Source organism: Corythoichthys intestinalis, chromosome 4, assembly GCF_030265065.1.
Source record: "Corythoichthys intestinalis isolate RoL2023-P3 chromosome 4, ASM3026506v1, whole genome shotgun sequence".
Taxonomy (NCBI): domain Eukaryota; kingdom Metazoa; phylum Chordata; class Actinopteri; order Syngnathiformes; family Syngnathidae; genus Corythoichthys; species Corythoichthys intestinalis.
Genome location: NC_080398.1, coordinates 50,200,910 through 50,227,208, shown reverse-complemented (window position 1 = coordinate 50,227,208; position 26,299 = coordinate 50,200,910). Strand labels below are relative to the sequence as shown.

General features: G+C 38.3%; 1 protein-coding gene across 2 annotated transcripts in view; it reads left to right on the top strand.

Moving 5' to 3' along the window:
• LOC130914604 (myelin basic protein-like) overlaps positions 1–26,299 on the top strand; it is an 86,770-nt gene that overhangs the window by 38,388 nt on the left and 22,083 nt on the right. For both annotated transcript variants that reach the window (XM_057833964.1, XM_057833963.1), the window contains one exon: positions 14,486–14,573. In XM_057833964.1, coding sequence (XP_057689947.1) covers positions 14,486–14,573 — 88 coding nt within the window. The remainder of the gene's footprint in view (positions 1–14,485; positions 14,574–26,299) is intronic.

Here is a 26,299-nt window from a genome sequence, read left to right as displayed (position 1 = left end):
CTCTGAGTGGGATGTGTTGTGACACTGACGTCTTCAAAATGACCGTCCTCCTACTTCCCCTGTTTTGTGTTGACGCCATCTGCGTTAATGCTCTTTATTCTTTTTTTCCCTTTCTATAGGCTGAAGGCCTGTTTGTGGACACTAGCTTTGAAGTCGTGCTCCTCTGTAGGACTTATGTTTGTGAACCGATCGTCTTGAAACTTGATAGCTATGCAGCATGGGCCACTATTTATCGATCGTCAGAGCTCAAATTTTTTTGTTGTGTTTTTGTATCAGGTCTGATTAATTAATTGCAGAATTATTATCCAGTAGAAGGCAGCCTGCTATAAGTTAGGAATTTGCCAGTAGTGGGCAGTATGGACTCCTTGTTCACAACTCATGCTCGTTTAAGGGCAGATCGCGACACAAATCTACTAAATATAACCGTGGCCATGGAATACAGTCATGTAAAATAATTAGGACACCTTTTGTGTTTTCTAACATATTTGGTCAAATGGTTATTTAATATCAGTTTTAACAATCTTCAGAGATTCAAATAATACAACTAAACAACTAAAACTGAAAAAGAAGATATATATTTTTTTAACTTTCTATAGATAAAAGCAATTTCTGTTGAGAAATAAATTAGGACACCCCCATATTCAATCCCACTTAAAATGGCTAAAATTCCACACAGGGGTATCACATCAGGTGCACATGATTAGAACATCCTTACCCAATGTTTTGAAGGAAGCTTGCTTAATTAAACAGTCAGGGGCACACCAAACTAAATGTTAAAGTGAGAGAAAACAGCATGGTGAGATCAAAGGAGCTGTCTGAGGCCTTCAGAAAGAAGATTGTAGACGCTTATGAGTCTGGTAAGGGATTTCAAAAGATCTAAAAAAAAAAATAAAACAATTAAATCATCCATTCCACTGTCCGGAAAATAGTGTACAAGTGGAGGACATTCAAAACAACTGCCAACATGCCCAGGTCTGGACGTCCAAGCAAGTTCGCTCCGAGAGCAGACCGCAAGATGCTAAAATAAATCTCCAAAAACCCTAAAATGTCATCACGGGACCTACAGCAGGCTCTTGCTACTGTTGATGTGAAAGTATATGCCTCGACAACAAGAAAGAGACTTCACAAGTTTAACCTTCACGTGACGTGTGCAAGGAGGAAACCTTTGCTCCTCAAGAAGAACATGAAGGCCTGACTGAAGTTTGCCAGAGTGAATGTAGACAAAGACCAGAACATCTGGAATAATGTTCTTTGGACAGATTAAATTTGAATTACTTGAACACCAGAACAGAGGACATAGTTTGGTGTAAACCCAATACAGCATTCTAGGAAAAGAACCTAATACCGACTGTGAAGCATGTAGGCGGAGGTGTCATGGTTTTAGGATGATTTGCTACAGCAGGACCTGGCCAATTCACCATCATAGAATCCACCGTGAATTCTATTGAGTATCAGAAGGTGCTTGAGGAACATGTGAGATCATCTGTGAAAAAATTAAAGCTGAAGCTAAACTGGACCCTGCAACATGACAATGCAAAACATACCAGTAAATCCACTAAGGACTGGCTGAAAAGGAAGAAATGGAGAGTCCTGGAATGGCTGAGTTAAAGCCCAGATCTTAATCCCATTGAGATGCTGTGGGGTGACTTGAAACCGGCTGTAGATGCAAGAAACCCCTCAAACATCTCACAGCTGAAAGTATTCTGCGTTGAGGAGTGGGGCAAACTTTCTTCAAACTGATGTCAAAGACTGGAAGATACAAAAAACATCTCACTGAAGTTATTTCAGCCATAGGGGGCAACACTAGCTATTAGGTGGTAGTGTGCCCTAACTTTTTCCTCAGTTAGGCATTTTTGTTGATATATTTGGTTTAATGAGTAAAACTATGTTAATTTTTGTTGTGTACTTGCAATTCAATAACTTTATTTTCCAGAGATAAAGAAAAACGAGATCAGACATTGATATGTCATGTAAATGAATTCGTTAGAGCACCATTTCAGGCTTCTCAATCCCAACGTTGACTACATTCATTCTTTTTGAGACTAATCAATGGGGAATTTTGCTGCGACAGACCTATGAGTCTGCGGTACTTGTGCATGTGGTATTGATGGATTTAATTTGTATCTGATAAAATTTGAACAAAAAAAATACATGATTAATTGATAATCAAAAAGAGGAACTTAATTTAACAGTATTTTTTCATTATTATAGGCCTAGGGGAAAAAATCAATTTGAGATTGGAAATGAGATTTGTGAGGAAATAAAGGAATAAGAAATCTTAACAATTTGCATAGCCCCAACAAAGTATCTCTTTAAGCATCACTTTCTAGCAGCCTTTAACACAGATACACAGTGGCACATCCATCTTCGGAGGGGAGCTGCTTCTGTAACATTGTGAGTGGGCCACACACATTCTGTTCAAATGTCAGCTCTTTTGAACTCAGCCCCAGAGATCTTACTGGCTACACAATGTAAAGGAACAACCCATTATCACAGCAATCTACCGTTTTCAACAAAAAAGGACTGCTTCTCATTGCAAGTACAATTTTCATTAACAGACACTAGCCTTTGCCCGCAAAATGGTCACTTCACTGAACTTTGACAAAGGACTCACGTGTCCGTGGTACTGACAAATTGGTCTTGTCCTCTATCTCAGACTTTGTAGCTCTGCTACTTACAGCATCAACCCTCGAATGCACAACACCCTTAGGAAATGCAGAAGCTGTTAGTAAGGTTAAGTTGGTTGCTTGTGGCATTGTGCTTTGGTTATTACATTAACGATCAACACATTTAAATGACTTATAGAATAATAATCAGAAAAATCACATTGGTGTAACATTGAACACCAGAGGAATTTAACTCCCAGCAATATATTCTATCCAGAAATCAACACCTTAAATAGGGAACCCTATACACATACCTACTGTTGCATGGAAAAAGTTTGGGCCCATCTAGTGTTTTTTTTTTTTTTTTTCCTTTTCTTTCTTTCCCTTGAAAGGGAGACAAATGGAAACATAGAGGGACATGCAAATCTTTGAGCATCCTTTGAATGCCCAAACATGTTCATGCCACTGTACAATAGCTAAACCATTCACTATTCCTGTGGCTACATATATGAAATGAAAGGGTGCATGTACGAAAGCCATCTCATTATATCCCTTACCGCTACTCTTACGTCAAAATGAAGGAGGGGGTTTCATGACTGAAAGGAAATGACATTTGGAAAAATCTTGACTGTTCTCTTCAGCCTTTTCTGTATCAGTCACATAACCATCATAGGTTCTAGTTTTAAATTGCCATGCACTTCAGGAACTAGGGGTTTCGTGGATGTGCGCAGAGAAGTATTATACCCACATTGTGAAAGCTGACTTCTGCTGTATTCAGTTCTGTGATTCAGAATTATCAATTTGGTAGCCATTCATATGGAAGCAGAGTTTCGATTACGGCTGCAGCTATTGATTATTTTAGTAGTCGATCAATCTATGAACTAGTTAGTATGAATAATCGAGTAATGGGATTCGGAACATAAAAGATTAAAATACCTGAGCTTGGCCTCAAATAGTATAAAAAAATATATATATTAGTGAGGTTCTAAGTACAACAAAAGAACAATTGGCTAACTTGCATAGCAAAATTACGCTATCTTAAATGCTATAACATGCTATTTTTTTTTATTTTTTAAATTTTTTTTACAATGCTCTGAACAGATCTTTCAAACACATATTCCCACATAAAATGGCTAAATATACCTATGTATATATATATATATATATATATATATATATATGCATTTTTTAAAAAATGTATTAGTTCAAACAAAAACATACCTTATGTTGGTCTTAACAGGGAGAAGCTGGATTCAGCCATGTTAAATGAGTTATGTCGTATTCACTGTTGCCACTAGAGGGTAGTGTATCCACCCAATCAATAAAAATAAACTTTCAAAACGTACCATTACAACGCCACTTTAACTAAACGAATAGCAGCAAAATTTAATTCGAAGCATTTTTCTAATCAAATTACCTGCGTTAATTAATCTTTGCAGGACTAGTTTTGATTTCAATAAACAAAGTTCACTGACTTCTTCCATGATCTTTAGGTGATCCAAACTAATAAAGGCAGATACAATACAAACGCACCCTAAATTAGGCATTTGCATCATTTCGGTATTAAATTACAATTTTTCAAAAGCCTTAGGTACCAGTAAACAGCTTTACAATGTGACTGATTTCATTTATTTTTCTTGTACTTTGGCATGACAAATTATTGCCCATCCCCAATTTTAATATGCAGAGTAAATTCATTTCAAGCAATGGTATATCAGTGGACACAGCATCTGCCTTTTTTTGCTCAAGTACAGTATATCTCAACTGAATAGTCAAATGCTTCACAGAGGTGAATCGGAACATTCTCATTTTCAAAAGCTCCTTCAACAGTTATTTTCATAAATTTGTAAGACCCTATAAGTGGTTCCCTTGCATTTCAAGCTACTCCCTAGATTCATTGCACATTCACGCTGGCATTTTGCACAGGAAGAATACGCTGGCTTGTTCAAGTAAGAAAGGAGATGACTTGGAATAGAGATGGCAAAAGCTAATGTTTAGAGCAGGGGTTTGGACTGTATGGCTCACAAGCCATATCTGGCTCTTTTCATGCGCGCATCTGGATCTCCACAGACTTTCAGTTAGGACAACCAACTACCGACAACAAAAATCAATGGTACTTTTCATGTTCAGCCTAAACCTAGCATAAGAAACATGATACAAAAAATGAGTTAAGTGACTGCAGTTTTTTAGACTATAAGACGTGCTTGAAATTCTTTGCTCCCCCAAAATTGACAGTGAGCCTTATAATGCAGTGCACCTTATGAATGAATACTGGTTGTACTTAAAGAACACCTATTTTATTGTAGCACAACTGTATTGTACTGCTTCAATAAAATGCTCAAGACAGTTGTCATTCATCAAAAAATAAATAAATGAAACAAAATAATAGATTAACAAATAAAACAATAATTAAAATGTTAAAAGATAAAGAACAATTGACAAATGCACTACATTCATACACTAATGTATGAGAATTAGAGTTGATAATGAGTTTTTAACCGATATCCCGATATTGTCCAACTCCCAAAATCGAACCGATATCGATATATGCGGTCGTGGACTTAAAATATTATGGCTAATCGTATTGTAAAGACCCACTGGATGCTATACTAATGTTAAATGTAACAACTTCAAGGTTTTCCAAGTAAACATTCTGTGAAAGAAAAAAATAATAATAATAATAACTGAAGTTATGGAAAAAGTGCCTATATGGCACTACTATATTATTGTCGAAATCAAAACAGTGCAAATATCAGTTTTTTTGGATCATGTGCAAAGTGAACAGATAGCAAACAAATATGGCTATGAAGAAAAGTTAGACGCTGGAGTAAAATTAAATGGGCTTTACTGTGGTCATCTTTCTCTTGACAAGAGCACTGATACCTTTTTTTGTAAAACTTAAAACAACAAAACATTGTGTCAATAATATGAGGTAAAGTCACAAAATGAAGCAAATTACGTATACACAACATGTCAATTTGAATAGTAACTGGTATTAGAGCTTGCAAGTAATGACATACTGTAATATAACCACATTTTACCACAAATGCAAATAAAACGAAATACACACATCTCCAATATCAGTGCTCATGATTATAAAACAAAGGAAGAATATACTGTAACTTTCAAGTGATGCATGTATATAGCACAAACAACTTGGTTAGGGTTAGGGTTAAGCTTCAGACGTGAGCTTGTCCATTTAACTCACTTTATTGGCAATGCAATCTCGTCGACATATGATATACGCCAGCAGAATGTGCTGGAACAAATTAAATCCAAGCACCAGCAGGGGGTGAAAAACACAAGAAAACACAGGCAGAGGATAAGAGAGCATGACAGCACTGCCATATCCATATAGGCCCAAAACTGATCATGAAAAACCGATGTCGATGTTATCCGATATCATTTTAAAACGCTTCAACGGCTGATATTATCGGCTACCCGATAATATCTGACAACTGTAATGAAAATGTATAAAAACATACGGTAATAAAATTCGAAACTCCTTTGTAGCTTCTTTCATTATTTTATGGTGTCAAATTCAAATTTCTATCAATTAAAAATTTATAGGTCATTTAGCCAAAATTTGAAGAACCTTTTTGCTGCTATTCACAATTTTTTTTGTTTTCAAGATTTTAAAGCCTCATTTTGAACTAAAAGCAACAGGAGTGGTATAAAGTGCCTGTGACAGCGTAAAAAAATTCGTAAATAGCAATTTTATGTGAATTCGAATCATATTTTGAGACAATTCAACTATATACAGTACAACAATTTGGCAAAGTGCAGATGACGAGAAATTAGTCTTTTAATCTGCCATTTAGCACCGCCTGTCAGTATAGCGCTCTAGCATCCCCAGCTGGATGATGACGTCGGCAGTGTAACCATTTCATTGGATTTAGGATTCACAATGAGGAAACGCGACAGAGAGCAGCAAAATGTCTAGAGCTGTCCCGACTAGTCGACGTTGTCGACGTCATCGATGACGTAAATGCGTCGACGGGCAAAACATACCGTCGACGGGTAATGGTTGAAAAAAAAATTACATGCGGATAAAGTTTAGAATGGCGGGCGCCCGCGATGCAAGCGGTTGTTACTGGCACCCCCAAGGGGGCCGCTGTTATTTCAATGTGACCGACATTGTCAGATTGAGCAAAGAGGAAGAAAGTGGGCGAGCGCGCGAGAGAGAGGGAGTGCGATCGGTGAGTTGGGAAAGGGCGGGTAGCGTGGAGTTGGCATCCCCCACGTTTTTGTCTTGGTTAATAAAAGTAGTCATAAAGAGCCATCCAACGCCTCTCGGTGTTTTTATGCATGCCGCCGCCTTCTTGAGGAAGAAATTGGACGAACCGACGACAACGAGCCAAGCGAATTGCCGGTTCACTCTTCACTACGGCGAGGAGTTGAAAACACTGCCAATTACCAAAAAGGGCAGAATTGGTGACAGGTGAAAGTGGCATAAAGCCAAAAAAGCGGACCAGAATAGCCAGAGCCTGGAATTATTTCAAGGAAAATATGGAGGGTGCCACTGTGTGTACTCTTTGCTAAGCTGAGCTCGAATACCACAGTAGCACGTCGGCTATGAACGAACACTTGAAGCGCCATCCCCCAAGTATAATTTTCGAAGACAACAAGAAACAAAATGCTAGCGGATTGTAAGTCCATTCAACTTTCTAACAATTTTTTAAAAATGGAAGTTACCTTTATGTGCGTCGTATCAACGTGCATTTTTAGTTAATAAAATAATTAATATAGATATTATATAATTATACATTATATTTTTTTATCATTATTAAATTTATTAGGATCATGGAAGCTCCCACATTGTGTATATACATATGGTAGTATACTATATTTAAATAAATTAATTAATACTATATACTTAATTTTTGTTACTGTGAGTATGTGTGCCTCTCCTTCAAAATAATTGTAATATTTCAGTGTGCCCTCTACTTTATCTATTTTCAGGTTAAAACAAACAAAAGTTGAACAGTTTTTCCCCTCCCCCAAAAATGCAGAATACACACCAGAAAAAGCATCTGAACTCACACAAAGTACTCTGAAAATGGTTGTCCGGGACATTGCAATTCATTTTAACATTTAGAGCAATATAGACAATGACATACCACAAAAAGAGTAAGAATTGTTTTGACTCCTGTTAAAGAGGTGAAGTCTTAGTGTTTCCGTTTACATTTTTTCGCACTAGTTAATGCCGGCAGCATTTGACCTCATTGTTTGTGATTTATTATTGATATTTATGTTATTTATTTATACGTTAATAAAGAATTTAGGTGTTCCAAAATGTTTTTTGTGATTTAATAAGCTTCAACAAAAATTTCATTACTAGAGTAGTAAAAAAATAAAATAAAATAAAAATGATTAGATTAGTCGACTAATCGTAAAAGTAGTCGGCTGGGACAGCCCTAAAAATGTCATGATTGTTTCAATCTCTCTACTCCAATATTTTTACAGGATATTCTTTTTATCTAAGTATTTTTCTCTAAATGCTAGATACATGGTATAGTCATGACAAATAACAGTCTTGTGCTAAATGGAATATGAAATATTAAAAATGCATTCATTCAGTACGATAGGGCAAAATTACTGCATAGTGGTCAAAACTGCCGACATCTTCCTCCCCCGAACGGTATTTTATGCCACCAGAGTTAGTCCGGCTTTTGTCATTTCCCTGCCCCTGCTTCTGAAACGGAGGCAAGAGCGTAAACAAAACAGAAGGCGTGACAGCTAGCCAACATGCTCACCCAAGCCGAGCAGTTTTCCAAATCTTATTCTCGCCTTTCGAAAACGAAAAATCACACAAAACTGCTCTGACTCATGTCACACACGGCAGCGGTGTTGATTGTCTTTACCAAACAGCCAGCCCCTGGCAGCGACCAAGTTACAGCTTGTTATTCTGCTGCGGCCCCGGCAGGCAGACAGAGAGGGGAATGAATGCCGAAAATAGCGCATTCTCAGTGGACAACCTCCGACGTCGGAGCGGGGGGGCTGCCCGAGCCCAAGCCAAGGATAGTGGTCTATTGGTGGCCACACGAACAGGATCGAGGAGGTGAAAGTGACCATGATGTGTGACAAGCTGAATTTACTCACTTCCTCATCGGTCAAATGGTCTCACAGTTGTCGGACTTGTTTTGGCAATTATCCGCGATGAACAGGAAGTTTTTGAAACCCAAAAAGGCTCACAGCAACAAATGGCTAGGCCTGTCGCGATAACAAATTTTAGTGGGCGATAAATTATCTCATAAATTATTGCGATATGCGATATTATTGCGTCTCCCCCCCCCCAAAAAAAAAATTAACCAATTTACAATAACGCAGTGAGAATACAGTATATATTTATGGACCAACAACACCCATTTAAACGCAATAAATGTTTTCTTTTAAATAAAAAAATACCTTTTAAGAAATCACAACTAAAAACAATAGACCATGCCTCTATCAAGTAAAATACAACAATAATACCGCACAGAAACACATAATAAATAAAATGTCTTTTTTCAAGAAAAAAATAAAATTGCACTTAATAACTGAAGCATTTAGGCACATAGGTATAAAGTTGCAGTAACAGTAATTGCACTTTAACAACAACAGAGAAAAATAGACTAATTAAATTGGAGTAACAAAAATTTGGCTACAAAAGGTATCAAATAACACTAAACAGAGGTAAAACGGTCTCATTTCTTCAGCAATGTAGCAGACTTCACTTTCCATGAGGGAACCTATTTTACGCGGTGTCGTCTGTATTTCTCACATCGGGCGAATACCTCTAATTGTCAGTTAACGTGACGAGGAGGCTCCGCTTGTTGCGATGCAGTTTTCCTACTGAGCAGTGAAAACTGGAGAGGGTGATAGTGTTTCAAATGAGCATGTAGATTTTTTCTGTTGGCCATCTTTGTTGAAACAACCTCCAGAAACATTTTTCTGACTGGTTCGTCCTCTTCCTCACTCCGCTCACTCATTGCTGTGCGCCGACAGTGCACTCGGTCCTGCCTCCCTCCATTGAATGACGGTCACTCAAACTCAAATATATAAAACGAACATACCCAGAAGTCAATAAAACAGAGTGAGTCCTCGTCCCAGCATGTTGCGTAGTTGGCAACAAGGAAGCTGAACTTTAAACAGCGCTGTCAAGCACGTCTGCCACACATCTGCCGCAAGCGCGGGCGCACGCGCGCGCACGTGCACGCGAGGCGATAAATCGCAGCGGGAAAATTACCGTCTCCATTTTTATATACCGCGCGATAAATGGAATTATTGCATATTGCGACAGGCTTACAAATGGCTGCAGCAAATTGGGCTGGCGTGATGCGTTTTTAAAAATAAACGAAATAATCCGCAAAATAAACTGAATCCGCAGTCGTTCTGCATACTTTAGATTTGGCTGTATACTGAAGATGATTAGCCCGCTGTCGTCACATTCGCATTCTTCGTCAATCCAGGAAGTCACTCATTTTCATGGCGCGGGATTAAAAAAATTGAATAAATATATCGATCGCTTCCACACACATCCAAACGGTCCATTTCATTCAGTAGCATAAAATACCGCGTGAAATATGAAATAAACATGCTTTTTGCTGTCATAGGCACTTTAATCGTCAAGTTAGGATCAAAGCTAATATGAACACACACACGCTGTATGTGTGTGTTTTTATTTATTTTTTTCATAGAGGTACTTATTGGTATAATTTCTGAGATCAGAGGCCACAAGCTAAAGGCATGTCATAATTGGTAAGAATAAACATGAATTACTCCCAAATCCCCCAACTCCGCCCACCTCGTTCTACTTGACACATGCAAAGGCATCCAGCGTTATGTAAATTATGTCCAAAAACAAGTATATTTGAAAAGTGGGATGGTGTGATATGATGCTGAGAGCTGTTGACAAAGGCTAACCACTTCTTCCTCAGTGAAAATGGACTTAGCGTGTTTCTACATACAGTACATTCATAATCAGTGTGTGTAGAACAAGGATTAGAGCAATGATTTAATATTGGAAGGTATATAGTTCAGGTACAAATTGACCTATAAAATCAAAACCTTCCAAATTTGATGAAGACAAGTTAAATAATTGATAGTGTTTTTGAATAAATCTATGTGATTTATATATGGCGGCAAACACTCAGCTGACTTTAAGTTCCGCTCTGAGACCCCCAATTTGGCCAACTTTCAAAATTGTCCAATATGCATGTGACACATCATTGGAAAGCTTAAAATCTCAATTTTCTGGGGGAAGAAATTTATGAACAGGAGGGCATTTTTTAAAAAAAATGTTTTTTAAACAGCAATACCCGATCTGGAGGTGAAAGCACGCAAGAGTATAATTACAGACGCCATGAGTTTAGCGAGATATTATCGCGTACTTACCTTGTTTCGATCGTAAAATTCCGTTTAGCATGTATCATAGAGTGTCAAGATACAGCTGAGAATGGCCACAGCTGGATTTTGTGGGTGAAACATGGCAATATAACATGGGTCGCGATGCAGAAATCGCAGACATCAAGGAGTGGTTGATATTTTCTTTTTCATATATTTACTCTTCTAAACGTTTTTTTTTTTTTTCAAATTTATCTTTGTTTGGATCGATTATCATCCAACATATTGGAGAAAATGCGACAGTAACAAAAAAATACAATTATGCGATAGTTATGAGGTAGATATCTGTGACTTTTTTACAGACACCCTTTTTTTCATTGTGACGTCATTTGTTTAAAAGTTTAAAATATGCGAGTGAATAATTTTTTAAAGTCAGTTTTTTTAAACGAAATATTAGACATCAATTAATGATTCTAAGCTAAAAATGACAGACATTTTGAATAATAAATATAATAACCTCCGTTTTATGGCTGGGTTGAAACAAAAGAAGTTGCGTGGCGTCTGTAAACGGGGGTTTTCAGGGTAAAACGGACAAATTAGAAATAGTTTTGGGACTTAGAACGCCATGAATCTGCTATGGCAGTATATAGACATATTGTTCTATCGAACACAACGTTTCTTTTAGCTTAAAATACAGCAGTTTGTTTTAAAGGGGGGTGCAAGAGCAGAAACTGCTTTTTCAGCCTTGTCTGTGTTTTCCGCCATATACAAGTATGTATATCATGTACATTTATCTACCAGATTACAAAGAAGAAATTATAATTGTTAGCTCAATAATAATGCTGAAAGATCTATACAAAACAAAATTCATATTTTTGTGCTGGTTACCATTTGGAAGTAAAGGGTGACCCAAAATAACAGGCCCCAAATTGGATAGGCATCATTTCTTGATTTTCTTTTTTTTTTTTCCCCCGGAATAAAAAGAGACTGTAGCTACAACTACTAGTACACTTAAGACAAGTCTTGGGTACAAAACTAACCCTGTAACTATCATATGAATTTTAATGAAATGACCTTGTATTATACAGTACATTTTACATTATTTATACTTTTTATTTTTATACATTATATATATATTTTTTTTTAATTATTATTTTATACATTATTATTTTATACATCATTACTATAAATTTTTATAATGCATATTGTATATACAGTATGTTTAACACCACAAGCTCATGAAGTCGGGTGACATTGGGACTACAGAACAATATTGCACAGAGTCAGTCATATATAAATATACTGATTGATAAATGACAATATCATGTAAGAAGTAGTGTAATTTTTTTTAGGCTTATAGATAAACAACTAAACCAAAAAACCTTTCCCGTTCTGCTCATTTATTAAATATATATATATATATATATATATATATATATATATATATATATATATATATATATATATATATATATATACAGTGCCCTCCATAATTATTGGCACCCCTGGTTAAGATGTGGTTTTCAGCTTCTAATAATTTTTTTTTGTTCAAATAATATATAATACTAAAGCACACGGTCCCAGGCTTCAACTGGGACCGTGTGCTTTGGTCAGATGAGACCAAGATTGAGCTTTTTGGAACCAAACACTAAGTGGGTCTGGCGTGCCACGAAAGATGCGCATGCTGAAAAGCACCTCATACCCACTGTGAAGTATGGGGGTGGGTGAGTGATGCTGTGTGGCTGTTTCGCTTCCAAAGGCCCTGGGAACCTTGTTAGGGTGCATGGCATCATGAATGCTTTGAAATACCAGGACATTTTAAATCAAAATCTGTTGCCGTCTGCCCGAAAGCTGAATATGGGTCGTCATTGGTTCTTTTAGCAAGACAATGACCCTAAACATATGGCCGAATCTACACAGAAATGGTTCACTAGACACAAAATCAAGCTCCTCCCATGGCCATCTCAGTCCCCAGACCTTGTTTTGTTGGCAAAAGGGGTTTGTACAAATTATTAACACCAGGGGTGCTAATAATTGTGACAAACATTATTTGATGTCAATTAATTATTTCTTTATGTGGGATTTTTCCCCCAGTGAATAAATGCACCTGTATTGAAGGTTGGATTTTTCTCTTTTTTTCCATTAAGGTCCCATATTATTTGAATAAAAAAATATATATATTAGAAGCTAAAAAAACACATCTTAACCAGGGGTGCCAATAATTATGGAGGGCACTGTATAATAATAAAAATATTTATAAATATGTATTGCAATTAGGTTGGGCATCGAGCATCGATGGGATCCGGGACTAACACTCCGGTTCTCCTGGAACCATTCAATTTTTTTTATTTCGATTCCAAGTTTCGATGCCCTGACCGCCGACGGGAAAAAATAGCTGCCGAACACCACGAAGAAGCCACATGAAGAGTCGCTCCGTTATGAGCAAATCAAATAAAGTGGCTTATTTAGCTTAGCACATAAATGTGTTGCTTCGCTTCACATAAATGACACCGAAATGATATCAGAACATCTGTTATTACATGCAAACTTACAGATTTTGTTCCCAACTATGTGTAGTGCAGAGGAGGTGTGTAACATCTGTACACCTCAAGGATTCTTTTCCAAGTAAAGTAATATGTTCTTTTTGCCTGGTGCTTCCAGTAAGTCACCACTAAAGGAAGCCAAGCGGACATTCCAAAACCAAAAAAAAAAAAAAAAACTGTAGAGTCTGAAGTTACAATAGTGACATCTTGTGGATGGATGAACAATACATCAGTTTAGAAAGAAATGAAACTTAAAAAGTAGCCAACTTAAACCAAAGGACAGAACACTCCCCGCCTGCCCTTAACTAACTTGTACAAATACTTGAAACAAATGATGCAATACAATAAATGCCTGCAGCAAATGACTCTTCAAAACATAGGCAATAGAATATGTGTAAATGCTTTCTTCATGAGCCTTTGAAAAATAAACATCTTTGTGAAAGTGGAAAGAAACTTCATTATATTCAAGTTCAAAGACTTGATATTTATGTACAAGTTAAAAATAGCCTGAGAGAAATTCATAGTTAATTGAAAGTTCATATAATTTAAAAAATAATCGTGAAGTTAAGAAATAAATATAAAGTATGCAATTTTTTTTTACCCTACCTATTAAAAGAATCGGAATCGAGAATCGTTTGGAACTGGGATCAAAACATGGAATCGGAACCGTTCAAATTCAAACGATGCCCAACCCCAATTACAATAATTAAAATAATCCTAATACATAAAAATTATGTAAATCCTTGATTGAGTGCTATGTTACTGGTGACAGAATATGTGGTGTCGGAACTAGGATTTAATTAATATTTAGGAGTAATTCTGAATCAGTCATTTTACCATTCATATATTTCTTAGCAAACCTGTACACTATCTGTTGAAAAGACATCAAGTACAAAGCTTCACTACATTAAAAAGCTAACCAATTAAGTAGGTGTGATTCTTGTTCTCACCATTGATCTGGCCCTTCTGTTTCCATGGTAACACCCCCCCAAACCTGTTTTTGTTCCCAAGGCCTTATCACCTGAGACCAAAGATGAGAGAGGATCACCATCAGCAACCATAGCAGCTGAAGAGCCTGAACAACAGGATGAAGTCTTTGGTAAAAACTTCTCATTCAATCATCATTTGTATTTGGATCTAATTGCCTTGTTTTGAATTGTGCTGTAAAAATAATTTTGCCTTTCCTTGCCTATACTGGCAGAAGGGCCACCATGTAAAATGTGAATTGCAGTGTTTGCAATTTTGCAGGTAGCTGCTTTAAAATTTTTACAACAAGAACAAATTCAAGCAAACACACACACTTTATACAATGGGGTTTATAGTCCAGAGTGGCTACTTTATGGATTTTTTGCAGGGTAATTAGCTGCAAGTCTTATGGTGTAAATATACCATAATACAATATGGACATGTACGCCTTATAGGCAGAAAATGCGGTACATAAATACAGTGGTACATCTACTTATGAAATTGTTTCTGGAAGTACTTTCGTAACTTGAATATTCTGTAAGTAGAGATACGTTTTCCATGTAAATGCCTTAATCCATTCTAAGTCCCTCCAAATTCATACGTAAATATTTTATAATGCATAAAAATGCATCAAAACATGTAACAAATACATGTTACAGTTAGATTATTGCACAATAAACATAAAGTCAGAGTTCTGCATAATGTAAAAAAAAAAAAAAAAACAAGAAAAGAGTTGACTCGTGTAAAGCTGTCAGAACATGAGGGGTGAATGAAGGGGACGCTGGCAGAGCAGCTATAAGTATGTTACATTCAGTAAACTCTGGGAGCTGCGAGTACCAGCCATACTGTATTTTTGCCTTTCGTATTCTGAAATTTCTATCATAACAAGAGGCAATATTTTACCGTTGAGGCATGTACTGTGTTATGTGTGCATTCATTATTCACTATTGACTTTTAGTGTATAGTTAAACCAGAATTAATGTTGTTTCCCATAATATATTCAAAACAAGAGTTTGAAGCTGTTTTTTGAGGAGAGTATTCTTTTACAGGTTTCACAATGTTTCAGTCCAGTTGCTGCTGTGCAAATGGTGGAATTGTCTCTTGCCAATGTTTGTTTCATGGAAGTAATAGGCCCCTATTTTAGACAATGCCTTTCCTGCCAAATGTTCCGATTATTTGACTTGAAGTCGAACTCTGTACTAGATGTTGAAATAAAAATATAAACGGATAGACTCGCACTTCATAAAATGTGCTGGTGTATCTCTTTAGTACAAATGGGGAATGGGAGATAAAACTGCCAAATGGGTTAGTTTCACACTACTGATGATGTGTAATAATAATAATGCTATAGTCCTTTCTGTCTTTAGCCAGATACAAAAAAATGCCACTTTTCCAATTGTTTTGAAAGCATTGGTGAACTGCATAATTAGGGTCTGCTGTGTTTGTCAGGTTTAATTGAGAAAAAAAAAACTAAAATGGAGTCGATGTGGATCAGAGCGGTGATGCAGACTGTAACATTTTAAAGACAGGTCAATATTCTGACTCGCATGAAGGCTCCACAAACAACCAATTGTGACCATGATTCTGCTAAATGCAAGCAAATGTTCAGGTAAAAAGTCAGTATCTCGTATCTTTTCGATGATATTCACTGGTTAGCATTTGTCTGATCTGACTCTCAATAGGATGCTACTCTTAATTAATTATCAGTTTTTTTTAACATTGATCAGCAGTGGTGTCTAATACCTTCATGGTCCAAACATGCCCCAATTGCCTTATATCCATTCATCTTTGCATTTTGCTCAATGCCTTCTGCAGTGTGGTAGGTGACTGCAAATGTTACAAGGCGTGTTAACGCATCAGGGAGTTAATGATTCAATCTTTGATCTTTGATCCATTGTCACTCATCATCATGATGACTTTTTCTCCCACAGATACGGTGGGGAAAATAGGTATTTAGTCAACCATCAATTGTGCAAGTTCTCCTACTTGAAAACATTTAGAGAGGTTTGGAATTGTCAACATGGGCAAACCTCAAGCATGAGAGACAGAATGTGGGGGGAAAAAAAATCAGAAAATCACATTGTTTGATTTTTTTTAAAGAATTTATTTCCAAATTAGAGTGGAAAATAAGTATTTGGTCACCTACAAACAAGCAAGATTTCTGGCTGTCAAAGATGTCTAACTTCTTCTAACGAGGTCTAATGAGGCTCCACTCATTACCTGTATTAATGGCACCTGTTTTAACTCAATATTGGTATAAAAGACACCTGTCCACAACCCAGTCAGTCACACTCCAAACTCCACTATGGCCAAGACCAAAGAGCTGTCGAAGGACACCAGAGACAAAATTGTAGACCTACACTAGGCTGGGAAGACTGAATCTGCAATAGCTAAAACACTTGGTGTAAAGAAATCAACTGTGGGAGCAATCATGAGAAAATGGAAGACAAACAAGACCACTGATAATCTCCATTGATATGGGGCTCCATGCAAGATCTCACCCAGTGGCGTCAAAATGATAACAAGATCGGTGAGCAAAAATCCCAGAACCACACGGGGGGACCTAGTGAATGACCTAGAGAGAGCTGGGACCACAGTAACAAAGGCTACTATCAGTAACACAATGTGCCGCCAGGGACTCAAATCCTGCACTGCCAGACGTGTCCCCCTGCTGAAGAAAGTACACGTCCAGGCCCGTCTGAGGTTTGCTAGAGAGCATTTGGATGATCCAGAAGAGGACTGTGAGAATGTGTTATGGTCAGATGAAACCAAAATAGAACTTTTTGGTAGAAACACACGTTCTCGTGTTTGGAGGAGAAAGAATACTGAATTGCATCCGAAGAACACCATACCCACTGTGAAGCATGGGGGTGGAAACATCATGCTTTGGGGCTGTTTTTCTGCAAAGGGACCAGGACGACTGAACTGTGTAAAGAAAAGAATGAATGGGGCCATGTATCGAGAGATTTTGAGTGAAAATCTCCTTCCATCAGCAAGGGCATTGAAGATGAGACGTGACTGGGTCTTTCAGCATGACAATGATCCCAAACACACAGCCAGTGCAACAAAGGAGTGGCTTCGTATGAAGCATTTCAAGGTCCTGGAGTGGCGTAGCCACTCTCCAGATCTCAACCCCATAGAAAATCTGTGGAGGGAGTTGAAAGTCCGTGTTGCCCAACGACAGCCCCAAAACATCACTGCTCTAGAGGAGATCTGCCTGGAGGAATAGGCCAAACTACCAGCAACAGTGGGTGAAAAGCTTATGAAGAGTTATAGAAAATGTTTGGCCCCCGTTATTCCCAACAAAGGGTACATTAAAAAGTATTGTGATGAACTTTTGGTATTGACCAAATACTTATTTTCCACCATGATTTGAAATAAATTCTTTAAAAATCAAATAATGTGATTTTCTGTTTTTTTCCCACATTCTGTCTCTCATGGTTGAGGTTTACCCATGTTGACAATTACAGACCTCTCTAATATTTTCAACTTGCACAATTAGTAGTTGACTAAATACTTATTTGCCCCACTGCATATATTTCATTGCTACCTCAAAATACTTCTATAGCGCGGGCATGTTGGCTGTGAGCCAGTAGTTTTAACGAGACGGCATTAGCCAGCGTGTTGCTTCTCACCGTATTTTTATTACCTCACCACAAGAGGACGAAGGTTCTTCACACTATTCGGTGATAAAGTTTCAGTCTTCAAAACCGGATTGATGTTATATACTGCTGCTGTTCGCCAATGTCTCTGGGCACTTTTCCTCAACTTTAGGTTTTGACATTGTTTTTCATCATATCTGATGTCATTTTACTAGGTTAGCACGAGATTCTGCTTTGCAAGTTCCCAAATTTTCTTACGCCATTTATACGTCATTATAGTTGGTCTTCTTCTTATCCTCTTTAAAAAAAAAAAATCCTGTTTCTCATAAATATGCAGCCGACTGGTGGTAATGTGCATACTCTTTGGTCTGATTGGCCGTAGGTGGAGTTGGTGTGTTGGTAGGAAGCTTGTGGGCATTGGCAATGTGTGTGGTGATTGGCACATCACGGAGACACTGACTACAATATTCCTAAAAATGACACCAACCTTTGCTTTTCCACAGTTATACAAGAATAAAATATTCACTCACTTTACACTCCTAGCTTCAGCAGGGTTTTGTACACGTGTGTGCGCGCAGAAAGGTCTTTCAGTTGGGAGTCAAGCTTTCGCTATGACTTCCTGGTTACAAAATCCTTATTTCTACTAAAATAAAACATTTTCACACTTGGCGGCAACACACTCACACTGTGTCTGGAGGTCATTGCCGTCTTGCAGGCGTCAGAAGGCGACACACCACATTTATGGGGTAGAATTCGATCATGGACCAGGCGAGAAACCGACTTTTGCCAGCGCACAACCAGAGAAAAGTGCCTCTCAGCAGGCTAGACAAAAACAGGATCTGGTCGTGTTAGCAAAGAATTGTACAAAACCACAGCTAGTGCACATGTATATATTCAAATAATACTTTATTGACAAATATACAGCACATTTTAGAATTAGGAAGTGGCAACCTTCAGATGGCTTTTCTCAGTGGTCTGCGTCCCCGATACAAGTTGGTGTGAAGGAAGAAGAGCAGGTAGATAGTTGCATAATAAGGCACGTTGTGATGTTACAAAGTCACAAATTTCCAAACCTACCATCCGCAGAACGATTTAACCTCTAAACGCAATTGCAATCCAATAAAAAAATTAAACTGATAACTCATCCAATGCATGAAACCATTCACACCTCAATAACCATGATCAAAGAAATAGTGAAAAAGACTTAAACATTGTAGTTCTCAGTCATTTCACTTGAGTAGATATCTTCAAAAATGTATTTAGAAAAAAAAAACTATGAATTTACGCAGATTTGAACAATGTTAATGCAAATGGTCCTTTACAATGGTTTATGACAGGTAAGTTAGTTCCCTTTTAGTGTAACAGACAACAGTTGGTGCTGTGGCTTGGCCCATGCTGTAGTGTCGGGGGTGCCTCCGTGCTGTACTTCCTGTTTGTGCTGCTTTACCACTAAAAGGCAAACACCACCATCAGCTGTGTGGCCCTTAAAAGCCCATTATGGCTCCATTACCTGGACAGACCTGAAGCAGACACCCACTCAGCAAAGCAGACCCCTCTCTACATGTCTGTTCGTTTATTGCTGACCCATGCTGCGTTACCATTTCAGCATCGCTGGGAGAGCTGAGGGGAACTGATTGGTGGTAGATGCACTGAAGAATAAAAACTCAGTTGAACTGAGGAGCGCAGCAAGACTAGATACGTAGTAGAGACTGATACTTAGGTCTGCATCTGACTGGTTTATTACTATTGACCATGTGCACAGAGATGTGCATGTCTAAATGATCTCAAATGTTCACACTTCATTTTACTAATTCCTTCTATTCAAATGGCATTTTCTTGCATTGTGGGTCCTGTATTTAGAATAATGTTCTCATTGGACTGCAATGAAATCAGTTTTTTGTTACTCTCTAATATGCTTCTCTAATGGACATTTGCTAGGGTGTTTGCCCGTTGTGCAAGTGCCCTAACTTCAAGCCCTGATTTAGCAGCATAATCTGTCAGAAGAGCCAGTGTGAGGGGTGGCGGAAGCACGGCTATTGAGCTGCACAATGATCTATTGATTCTTTACTGATTACACTATGACTGAATGATTCAATCTTTAATAGTTTTTGAAAATAGGACTTAACACGTAGCTGTTTCAACTTGATAGACATGCAATCATATAAAGCCCAGACAGGATTAAAAAAAATCTAAATTTTATATATATATATTACAAGCACTTTACCATTATTGAGCAATTTGTTTAACAATTAGATTGCAGTGTGTATACAGTGTGTGTATATGTTTACACATTCACACAGGTTAGTGTGTTAAAGTTCTTTTGTGCAAATGTCTCATCTACGTGTTGCGGTTCAGTTATTTTTCTCCATAGCAGTGTCAGACACAGAGTGACACAAGCCCCATCACTGCCATCATGAAGCCCCTCCTTTCCTCTGAAAGGCTGTGATTGTTAAAGGGAAACATCCATCACTGGAACAGTGTCCTTTGCTTTGACACCATTGTTCACATTCACTTTTTTTCCTCTCAGCTCACACTCTGCCCTCTCTCAGCTCACACTCTCCCCTGTGATCTCTTTCCTTCGCTTTCATATTTTTTCCTTTCACTCACTAAAGGATGAGCTTCAGTTGATGGCTATTGGCAGAATTAGTTGAATATATATATATATATATTGACAGCTTGCCTTGAATGTGACCTTGATTATGAACTCATGATGATGATCATTTCATTCTTTCTAGATTACAGTTCTTGCAGCAACCAGCTCTCTCTAAGCATTCAAGTGTTGCAATACTGAATTCATCTGTGTAGCCTTTTGGCCTCTTGAACCAGTCATCTGGCATTGACCAGCTGGCAGGACAATTATCCAAAGTGTGTGCATTTGTGTGGGGGGGTGTTTGTGTGTTTGCCTGCATGTGTGTTTTTGACGTTAGGCGTATAAGTGGGAATGATGTATAATTGAGAGAACAACCAAAACCAACACTTGCTGCGACATAGTTCAAATATAAACACACAACTGACAAAATTATTTAAAGAAAAAAGAACTGTAGTTGCTAAAAAATAATAATAATAAAATAAAGAGTAGATGTTCTAATATATTTTATCAAGCAATGTGATTTGATGGAACTACACAAACTCATCACTGCAATGAACTTTGGCTTACAGTTACACATTGCCACAGAGTGTTTACTGTCAAAGTTCTTAAAGGGATCCTCTATTTTTAAGACAAGTAATTCTTAAAAGATAAATGTTAGTATGAATTATAATAATTTGACATTAAAACCCCTCTTAATGTTTTTGTTTTAATAAAGTTTGTAAAATTATTTTAAGTGATAGGTCGCCATTCTTGTTTCGTCGCAGTGCGTGACGTCACCGGGCCCGTTGCCGAAATTCCAGTGTGTCACTCGTTACCTTTCCCAACATGTCGTCGGTTCTACCCTTCCTATTTGAACCAGATCTGAAAAGTGCGGAGCAGGACAGCACTGTCGATCGTTCACAAGACGAGCTTCAGGGAAAAATGTGTTCAGCAAATACCTGATAAGACAAAAGTTGGGCAAAAGTCTCAATGACAACAGAGCGAGAGAGCTTATGCTGTTGGGAACTCCGGTTGGGAGCGAGAGTGTATGCTGTTGGGAACTCCGGTTTTATTAGCAGATATTCAAGGTAAGCATATTGCGTTTTCAAACTTATCCCAATATAATTATGTAGATTGTTAGCATCCAGAGCTGTTGTGTGCTTTACATACAGTACAGGCCAAAGAGCACACCTTGTGTAATCCATGTCTTGTACATTGTAACGCGTGGTAGGTAGGATACATGTATAAAAGTACCAAAAAGGGGAGAAGCTTCTACCTATGCAAATTTTATTCACAAAAAATAATATTTCCACCTTGACCACTCTTCACTCGGGAGCTCAGCAGCACGCAAACACGCGTTCCCTAACAAACTCCAACATTGTTGTAAGGTCCATGTCAGAGTCACTGTCGTCACTGTAGCGTGCCATAGTGCTTTGATTATTTGGTATGATTTGGGGGGAAACTCCCACGAAGAATAGTCAACAAAAAAGATAGCAATAGTAATCTAAATCCGCGTTTTTTACTCACTCGAAGATCCAGGAACTAGACCGATCACATGGCAATGTTGCAGTCCCGATTAGGCCGTCGATTCCACAAAATAGACTGATCCGAAAAGCCGCTGTGGGACTGACGAATAAAAAAAAAAATAGACGGATCCAAAACCAATATTGCAGACGCGGTGGGACCGTCGGATCCAGAATATAGACAGATCCCTTACTTGACTGAGGATCCAGGAAAAATGTTCGGGCGCCAGTTGTAACTTGTGGTGGGTAGGATACGTGCATACAGGGACCAAAAAGGGGGAGAAGACTTATGCACATTTATTCACTAAAAATAATAATTCCACCTTCACTCACTTCACTTCACTCTCCTTGTTTCCATTTGACTGGAAATTGCATCCATAAGCAGCACATCGGGGCATTTTACTTCGCGAGTTTAGGCAGCAATAAGCAATTGTTGAACACGCTACACATTTGGAAAGATCCCAATGACGTCATCACTGCGAGTCCGCAAGCCATGGCACCTACTAACGGTCAAAATATGTAGTAAATATTATAAAACATTGCCATTGATTTAACATTTTATGTGTTTCTAACAACATATTTTAGTACAGGAGAAGAACTGTGATTTATTAGAGCCTACATGTATTTAAGGTAGAGGATCACTTTAAGATATTAGCAGATTAGAATCTCTGCACAATATAAATAACAGAGACAACACTACGTATACACATGAAAAAAAATGTGAAGGAAACCACTATAGAAATTACTGTAGCTCTAATTTTTTTGGGTGCTTCTGGACTAAGAATTTCTTCTTGAAGGATCATAATTGGGGGGGGGGGGGGAGCTTTCACTGCCTGAATAATAGTGCAGCTTTTAATACTCCATGTCCCCAGCTGACCCACACTCAACATGTTTCTTTATAATTGGTGTCAACTGAACTCATGAAACTCATGAATTTGTAGGCAATGTCATACTACAACCTTATGCAAGATGTAACTGTCAAGCAATTAATGTGTTGTTGTGAACGATTAAATTTCTTTTGATGCATGTCATTTATAGAATCATAGTATGTGACTAGGCACAACTCTAAAATGTACAGCAGCACAGAAAGTATGTGCTTTACGGTATTTGAGCCGAGGTGACAATGCTTTAGTTAATCAAGGCAAGTGCATTTTTACCAAAGGAGCAATGTCTTTCATTTAAAGTTAGAATTAAATTGGTCAGTCTATAAAATTTGAGTTGCCCGGTGTTGAGGTAATTATCGAGGGTTGATTGAATATTTGCTTGATTGATTGAATATTTGTTTGATTGATTGAATATTTGCTTGTGCTCATATATACCATACATAATACATATTGCCATATTTTTTCTTATTTGATATAACCAGTAGATGATTATTGCTTGCTATACGAGGTATAATGTTTAAGTGTTACAAAGTGTTAAAAAGGGTCGGGATGACAACTGCCTTGCTTCATGGCCACATCGTTGCGTAACTAGACCTTCCGGGACATCTTCAGCACCTGGCGTCTAGACTTTCGTCTAGACCAGGGGTGGGCAAACCGGTCCTCGAGGGCCGCAGTGGGTCCTGGTCTTTGTTCCAACTGATTCAGCACACACAGTATAACCAATGAGGTTTCAGTGGAAACCGGGAGCACCTGACTGCAATCAACTGATTGCACTTGTAAGAAACCAGATTGGTGAAAGGCTGTCCTCATGATGGGTATGAACAAAAACCCGCACCCACTGCGGCCCTTTGTGGAATTAATTGCCCACCCCTGGTCTAGACCTTCGAGGACAATTTTTCCATTCGAGGACAATTTTCCATTCGAGGACATCTTCCATGGCCGCAGCGTTGCATAACTGAAGTGTCTGGGTCATTCTGACCACTTCACCTTGTGCCCGTGTATGTAGTTAGTTCCACCTACATGCTCACACATAGCCAACCAAAATCACATGGGTGTCTCCAGCTTGCTTTCCCCCTCCCTTCAGGGTGGCACCCTTCTGTGTTAGGACAAACCCCTAAATAAAAAGAGCAAGGAGGGTTTTTTCCATAGATCAATTTTGGTGACTATACAGCGTAATCTAGCATTCCTCTGTCTAGTCCCTCTTTGCTCTCCTTGGCCAAAAAAACTGAGTGTCTTCTCTCCTTATTTTTGGGTAATTTTACAAATATCTACCTAAGGGTCTATTTTTGAACTTGACACCAGGGAAAGCCAAGTCTTTTTCAGGGTGTTGGTCTTGTTTCGGTCTTTGCTCCCAAAAGTATTGGCGTTGTCTTGGACTTCAGTCAAGACCAGCTGCTATTCTTCAACTACATTAACGTGATTTTTTTTTTTTTTTTCAGGAAAAACACTTGGTAAAAGCAAATACAGTGCTATGAAAAAGTAACTGAACCTTTTGGAATTTCTCACATTTCTGCATAAAATCACCATGAAATGTGATCTGATCTTTGTCAAAATCACACAGATGAAAAAACTGTCTGCTTAAACTAAAAACAACCCAAACATATATAGGTTTTCATATTTTAATAGGTATAGTATGCAAACAGGCGGCACGGTGGCAGAGTGATGCAGCAGGGCTCCGCGCAAAGGATGGGGCCCAATCTTTGAGCTCCCCCGCACACGCGTAAGCGGCGGAAAACCCGTGAGAGGGGTTGATTTTTTTATCAAATAGCAAACGGAGCATGCCCGGAGAACATTTATATATACATATTAGGGTGTCCCAAAAAAGTAAATCCAGGAAACTAATCTCGCACACCCTCTCAATGCATTCCACTTCTTGCCAAAGTACTGTGAGAAAAAATTCACAATGATCGCTTAATATTTAGGGTTCCCTCAGAGAACATGTAATGTCTACTATGCCGTATACAGGGGCAAGCCGGGTAGGGGCGTCATCCTGATCTGTTTTCAACTATCCATTTGCACTCACGTGCATAGAACGTATGTGGTGTTGCCTTGACCTGGTGTTGACAGTGGCCGATCCAGAAAAGCTATCTGAAACTCGAAGGGGGGGATTTCCCCCCAAAATATCACCGATTTTGAAAAACTCATCGGATTTGGGGAGCTTACCACGTGGGAGGTGGTTTAAGCAAGTCTTTTTCTGACAGAATGTGACTTTACTTCAAGAAAATCGCACTTTCAAGCGATCATAGCATGGAACTGGTCATCGCGGCTGTTTTCGACCTCTTCTTCTGATCCAGTTGTCGTGTCCGAGCTGAAGTCGGTGAAAGATGTTGCCGAGCGAGCGGTGAAGCTGCCGACCGACTTCAACCAGTGCCTAACGAAGGACGAAGACGAGCGGCAGCTCATCTTTCAGGTCGTCAAACATCACCGTTGCCAATTCCCCACGGCTGACAAGGCTAGCTTCCAGTAGTGCAGCTGTAACTTCCCTGTCTTCAGTTGTATTGCTACTATCCAGTTGTATTGCACTTCAGTTGTATTTCACTTCAGTTGTATTGCACCAGCGTATGTAACACCTTGTCCAATGTAAATTGTGCAAGGTAGACAATCGGTCTGGGAGAGAGGCGATCATTAGTCAGAAGAGTGCGAGACCGACACGTTAACCACTGCCAGTCCAGTAGGAATGTCAATGAGGAAAGCCTTAGCAACTAGCTATGGGAGTGAAATTTCGTGTGCTCTGTTCTCTTAGCAAGTGGAATACAATGAAGGGATGTGCGAGTCCGAATCTGTTAATATGTGATTTTATATAGGGGGCCTGGGACACCCTAATACATATACTATGCATATAGTCATAGAAAAAAATATTAGACCACCCTTGAGTTCTACAATTTCATGTTTACTTTAATGCCCAGTACTACTTTATATCACTTGACAAATATGTTGTTTAGCACAAAGAATCAGTGAGTCAGTATTTATTTACAAAACAATATGCAAGACATAACACAATTACCTTAATGAACACACTAGTACATTTGGGTAAATAATAACATGCAAATAACGTACAAATATAATGCAGTATTTAGTCATATAAAATTAAACATGGCATAATATACACAGGGGAAAAGGGCAATAGAGTATTTTAGTGGGATAAATGGGTTCACATATTTACAGTTTATTCTACATTATTTACAAGCATGTCCACATCAAGATTATTTTTATAGGAGCGGGTTTCCCAGTTGTTTCTGCTGGCGCTGCTCATTCAGCCACTCGTCTAAAGTTTTGCTTCA